Source organism: Oncorhynchus nerka, linkage group LG22, assembly GCF_034236695.1.
Source record: "Oncorhynchus nerka isolate Pitt River linkage group LG22, Oner_Uvic_2.0, whole genome shotgun sequence".
NCBI classification, from domain to species: domain Eukaryota; kingdom Metazoa; phylum Chordata; class Actinopteri; order Salmoniformes; family Salmonidae; genus Oncorhynchus; species Oncorhynchus nerka.
In genome coordinates, this window is record NC_088417.1 from 69,833,944 (window position 1) to 69,840,874 (window position 6,931).

The window sequence follows — 6,931 nt, forward strand, 5'->3', positions numbered from 1 at the left end:
TGTAACAAAATATGAAAAAAGGGAAGGGGTCTGAATATTTTCAGAATGCACTGTATGTTTGATTATGGGTCCTCTCGAGGTTTCTTCATTCTAGGGAGTTTTCCTTGCCACTGTGCTTCTGCTTGATATTTTGGGGTCCTGGCCAGGTTAGGTCCTACTAAAGCACTTGTGATAACTATTGGTGTAAAGGGTTTAATTGTGTAAATACCATCTTCCAATGAATCATCACTCATGGATTAAAAACAATTTAACACTGTAGTAGCCCAACATAATTTTTCTATTCCTGTCTACTACTACTTTGAATGACAGGTTTTTTGACACTTATAATTATCATGCTGGGAAGCAATGGTACCAATAAAGTATAATATCAATGGAGAGGCAACCACTTTTCCAGGATATCAACAAGGTCATTGTCTATCTTTTCCTCTGTGCCAAAACCACATGAAAACTTTGACAGAAGTTGAGACCTGAAAGGTAGGGCAATATATAGGAGGAAGAATAATGATAAGAAAAACATTTAAATGTTGTCCCTGATATACCAGCTTCCTGTTTTCAATTTGCTTAAATAAGTTCCTCAATCACAGAGCTTGTCCATTGTGGAGAACCACACTGTCAACACGGATACTTCATCACAAGAGATGGAAGACATTGTCAGAGCAGGAAATTCTGAAATCAATGTGAACCATGGAAACCTTTCCGAGGATACAAAGGATATACACATGAAGACTGCAGCAAATGATTCAGAGGAGGCAGAAAAAAACAGGTAAGAGAGCTTATGTTAGGATGTTGGATTCAAACCAACATCCTAGCATCCTGTCAGGCTAAATTCCTCTTCCATGGACAAATGGATATATAACCTGTTATAATGTGTCATGATAAGGATGCGTTTTGTTTTTAGGGACCACACAAATTAGGTTACTACCTTGCTAGTTGTGCATTCAATGTCATTGTCAAGAAGTAGACAGGCGTTATTCAGTGCCTTCCTCTGCTGTTTCCTAACCATCCCAGGAGCTGAGAATACAGAGCCAGGGAGAAGAGTCTACAGACTGGTCACTGTGAGCTTTGGTCTGCTGTGCATTGTACAATTAACACTCAATGTCTCCCTGCACCTCTTCTGTGAGTGAAATGATTTCTGACAAAATAGCTTTGAAATATAGTTAGCAAAATCAGGAAAATTATACAAACTACAGTAATGACATGCTTGTAACTGGAGAATCTTAAACTGCATGTTTTTCAAAAGATAAAGGAGTTGTACATATAATGCTGAAAATAACAAACAGCTCATGAATCATAGGCTCTTTCTGCAATCTAAATCCTAGCTTCTCTTCTTAGAGCCTACTCTGCACTGATACACTGGTTACAGACCAGTTACAATAACCTAACTGAAGAGACTGACCAGCTACGGACCCTTTTCAATGTCACTTTAAAAGATAGAAACAACTAGAGACCAGTTTCACTGCCATGTCTAACGAGAGAGACCAGGCACAGACCAGTTTCAATGCCGTGACTAATGAGAGAGACCAGTTAATTAACGAGAGAGACCAGTTAATTAAAGCTATAGACCAGATGAAGACAAATTATGATACCATGACTAAAGTGAGAGATCAGTTTCAACTGTGTGCTAGGTGAGTTGTATTTTATCTGAAAAAGGAGAGCGAGAGTGTAAACAGTCATTGATTCACCATCTTGGAATCCTTAAACAACCATAATATTTATATATCTAAATGGATAATTCACTAATGTTTTTGTGTCAATATGGACATGAGTGCTACTTTTCTACTGCTCTATTATGCTGCTTTTCAACAGGGATGGTAAGACGGGGATGGAGGTTTTTCGGCTCCAGTTGGTATTACATCTCTACTGAAACTAAATCCTGGGAGGAGAGTAGAAAGGACTGCAAGAGGAGAGGAGCAGACCTGGTGATCATAAACAGCAAAGAGGAACAGGTGAGAGAAAGAAAGGAGGGAAACTAGTGTGGGACTGTTGATGCCAGTATGCCAATATATTTTCTTCTGCCAATATGCTAGGAATTTAACAATGGATTCCAAAAAATGAGGTACTGGATTGGTCTGTCTGACATAGAAATGGAATCGACCACGACATGGGTGGATGGCACACCACCGACCATAAGGTAAGAAAATGATTTTTGTGTCTTTTACAGAATTGGTGCAACATTGACAATCTGATTGTATTGTGTGCTTTTAGGTTTTTAGATGCTTGGAGAGCCTAATAACATGCATGGAACTGAGGACTGTATATAGCTGATGCACCCTGCTACCTTCAATGATCCCTTACAGAGCTAGAATGATGAAACATGCAGCAATTTGTTCTTCTGGATCTGTGAGACAGTAACATGTCTGTAGGCCTAACTCAAACACCAGAACGTGAAATGCATGTCAATTGCTTCGCCATAGATGAGAACTTTAGCATTATTTGCTAGGTAAATGGTAATTCATAGTATGCCTTCACAAAGTTAAATGAATGTTACTGAATACTAACACAGTGTTACGTGTACTCCCCCTCCCCCTCTCCGGCTCTTGACGTCGGCAGATTATTGCGCACACCTGCCACCATCGTTACTCGCACCTGGGTCTCATGAGATTCACCTGGACTCCATCACCTTCCTGATTACCTCCCCTATATCTGTCACTCCCCTTGGTTCTTTCTTCGGTCGTTATTGATTCTGTTTCTTGTCTGTGTGTTTTTCGTGTTTCTTGTTTTGTTCCATGTTTCGTTTATTTATTAAATGATTCACTCTCTGTACTTGCTTCCCGACTCCCAGCGTACATGTTACACACAGCAGACTACGGCCGGATACATTTATTAACAGTACAACATGCTAATACTCCTTTCACCTCTATCATGTAGACATTCCTTAAAATTGCCATTTAATGTTGAATGAACCATTATTACTTCATTTTATCTCTTACAGACTTTAACAAACTTTTCTGTAGTGCTCTCATGAACCATATTTACATATTTATTTATGTATATGAACACAGTGCCTTCAGAAAGTGTTAACATCCCTTTTTCCACATCCTGTTGTGTTACAGCCTGAATTTAAAACGTATTACATTTAGATTTTTTTTGTACAAATGAATAAAAAATGAAAAGCTCAAATGTCTTGAGTCAATAAGTATTCAACCCCTTTTATGGCTAGGCTAAAACGTCCAGGAGTAAAATGTGGCTTGGATGACAGCTTTGCACACATTCTCTCACACAGCTTCTCCTGGAATGCTTTTCCAACGGTCTTGAAGGTGTTCCCACATATGCTGAGCCCTTGTTGGCTGCTTTTTCCTTCTCTCTGTGGTCCAACTCATCCCAAACCAGCTCAATTGGGTTGAGGTTGGGTGATTGTGGAGGCCAGGTCATCTGATGCAGCAATCCATCACTCACCTTCTTGGTCAAATAGCTGGAGGTGTGTTGGGTCATTGTCCTGTTGAAAAACAAATGATAGTCCCACTAAGCGCAAACCAGATGGGATGGCGTATATCTGCAGAATTCTGTGGTAGCCATGCTGGTTAAGTGTGCCTTGAATTCTAAATAAATCACAGACAGTGTCACCAAAAAAGCACCCCTACACCATCACACCTCCTCATCCATGCTTTATGGTGGGAACCACACATGCGGAGATCATCTTGACCTACTCTGCGTCTCACAAAGACACGGCAGTTGGAACCAAAAATCGCAAATTTGGACTCATCAGACCAAAGGACAGATTTCCACCAGTCTAATGTCCATTGTTCGTGTTTCTTGACCTAAGCAAGTCAAGTTTTTATTGGTGTCCTTTAGTAGTGGTTTATTTGCAACAATTCGACCATGAAGGCCTGATTCACACAGTCTTCTTTGAACAGTTGATGTTGAGATGTGTCTGTCACTTGAACTCTATGAAATATATATTTGTGCTGCATTTTCTGAGCCTGGTAATTCAAATGAACTTATCCTCTGCAGCAGAGGTAACTCTGGGTCTTCCTTTCCTGTAGCGGTCCTCATGAGAGCCAATTTCATTATAACGCTTGATGGTTTTTGAGACTGCATTTTAAGAAACTTTCAAAGTTCTTGAAATGTTCTTTATTGACTGACCTTCATGTCTTTAAGTAATGATGGACTGTAATTTCTCTTTGCTTATTTGAGCTCTTTTTGCCATAATATGGACATGGGCTTTTACCAAATAAGGCTATCTTCTGTAAACCACTCCTACTTTGTCACAACACAACTGATTGGCTCAAATACATTAAGAAGGAAAGAAATTCTACAAATGAACCTTTAACAAGGCACACCTGTTAATTGAAATGCATTCCAGGTGACTACCTCATGAAGCTGGTTGAGAGACTGCCAAGAGTATGCAAAGCTGTCATCAAGGCAAAGAGTGGCTACTTTGAAGAATCTCAAATATAACATATATTTTGATTTGTTTAACACTTTTTTGATTACTCCAGTTGCCGGAGAGGAAGGAAACCTCTCAGGCATTTCAACATGAGGCCAATGGTGACTTTAATACAGTTACAGAGTTTCATGGCTCTGTTGGGAGAAAACTGAGGATGGATCAACAACATTGTAGTTACCAGTGATGTAGGAGTCTTGTATCGAGACCACATTTTGAGTGTCTCGGTCTTGTGTCGGATACAGTTGTATTCGGTCTTGACTTGGTCTCGGACAGTGAGGACATGTAATTTCTTCCAGAGACCAGCCGAGATCAGCGGAGTAAAACACTCATAATTATCAGGTATGTAGGAAAGGCGTTTCAACTTATGATATATACAAGTAAATGCTAACTAAGGCAACAATGGGTATGCAAACCAGGTATTGAAAGAGTTTAGTCCGAAGTCTTGGTTAGTTATTTGTGATGCACAATTCAGTCATCATGCCCCATTTGCCCACCCTCTGAGGAGCCAGGCCCACCCAATCAGATTGAGCAAAAACAAAAAAAGAATACATTATTATTACAAAAATACTCCTCAGCACCCCCCACCCCCCAAAAATATATTTTTGTAGATTTTTCCCAGGCCTCCAAAATGGTCTCCTGATGTAGTTTAAGCATTGTTGTGGACTTAGAACATGCCATTTTTATTGTTTTTCTATAAAACAAAAAGTTTAATTTTGAGAATGCAAATCTGAAAAATATATAGGAAAAATAAAAATAACAGAAAAATACAGGAATTTTCACACAGGGTGTCTTTCCTTCGTTGTGCAGGCTGTTAGGGGAAATGTTTGCCAAATCAGAGTATACACACTTCTCCAAGCACCACTACATAGGGCTGATGGAAAGACAGCAACCACACACAGCATGATGTTAAAGATAAGCAGACCATTCACTCAGACATAATAAGCCAGTAGGTCCCAATCATAAGAATGCAAAAACACAACCATTAGGCTAATTATTTCCTTATCGAAATATACAATAATTACTTCCCATTGCAGAAAATATTTAATGTTCAGCACAAAGTAACCTGTGACCTAAAGTTTAAATGCATCAATGTTTCACACACAAGTTATTTTAAAAGAGATGGCTATCAGCGAGCACCAATTAAAAAAAAAAACAGTTCCACTCACCAGATGATGATCATTTATACTTAACTTATTGTTGAAAGTTATTCTTGAAAAGGGAGAAGTTAACAAATTAGCAACAACATCCTCTTCGATAACACCTGCTGCTGCCGCTGCAAACTGGCTTTCAGCAAAAGATAGCTAGCTAGACCATGGGAAATCTACTGCTCCTGTGACCTGTTGGCCTTTGAGAAGGCTGAAGTTTCCATATTCTTCGTAAAAACGGTCAAAATGTGATTGGTTGATTCCACTGTCACTCCAAAATGTGGACCTAATACAGTTACATTTTAAATTGAATTGAACCTTTATTTAACTAAGCAAGTCAGTTAAGAACAAATTCTTATTTACAATGACGGCCTACCAAAAGGCAAAAGGCCTCCTGCGGGGATGAGGGCTGGGATTAAAACAATTAAAAATATATATAAATATAGGAGAAAACACACATCACGACGAGACAACACAACACTACATAAAGAGAGTAGATGGCAGATGCCTTCTATCTAGCTTCTGATGGACTAGCCAATGGCTGATTTAGCTAGCTAGATTTATCGCCCAAGAGACCACCAAACAAAACTCAGTGTTAACCCTTTCCTTTCCAACAAAATTGGCTCTATTTTCCTTCAGCATGCGTATATATGTACATTTATGTACATCATTGGTCACACCTCATTGTCAAGTAGAAAGTCTTAATAAACCATTTGCTGTTTCATACCATGCCATTTGCAGATTTGAAATAGATCCATATATCCTTTTCAGGGTAGTGGTTAGAGCGTTGGACTAGAAACCGGAAGGTTGCAAGTTCAAACCCCCGAGCTGACAAGGTACAAATCTGTCGTTCTGCCCCTGAACAGGCAGTTACCCCACTGTTCCTAGGCCGTCATTGAAAATAAGAATTTGTTCTTAACTGACTTGCCTAGTTAAATAAAGGTAAAATAAAATAAAAATACATTTCAGTTCACAGATTGGTAGTCTCCTTCACTGCCTGTGTGTCTGAAGCCTGGCACGCGGCGATAACAAACAGGTGGTGCATGGGCATCTTCTTGAAACAACAGTTCCCTGTCTGCCTGTGGTTATGTCTAAAACAGCATCATTTACAGAGATGCAGTGACAACGTACAGAAAGAAATCTGCAGGTTAGTGAAGCACAAAGACCAACAGTATAGCAGTAAATAATGATACAGTATCATCATATAGAAGCCATATAGAATTGTTCTGCTCATATTACTGCAAATGGACCAATGATCAAAGCCAATAATTAGATTTGAGGTTAACACAACACAATACAGATGAAGTTCTTGCACATTGTGTCATAAAACATATGATTTTCATGTAAAGGAGTGCCATTCAAGCAATAATAATAAGTCATAAAAATGACAGTGCCAAGA

General features: G+C 39.1%; 1 protein-coding gene across 1 annotated transcript; it reads left to right on the forward strand.

Moving 5' to 3' along the window:
* The first annotated feature begins 483 nt into the window (after positions 1–483).
* On the forward strand, positions 484–3,114 carry LOC115104672 (C-type lectin domain family 4 member E-like). The gene is made up of 4 exons (XM_065007348.1): positions 484–763; positions 1,807–1,946; positions 2,028–2,131; positions 2,551–3,114. The coding sequence occupies exons 1-4, from the start codon at positions 736–738 to the stop codon at positions 2,597–2,599; spliced, it is 321 nt and encodes a 106-aa protein (XP_064863420.1). The 5' UTR covers positions 484–735; the 3' UTR covers positions 2,600–3,114.
* Positions 3,115–6,931: the final 3,817 nt, after the last annotated feature.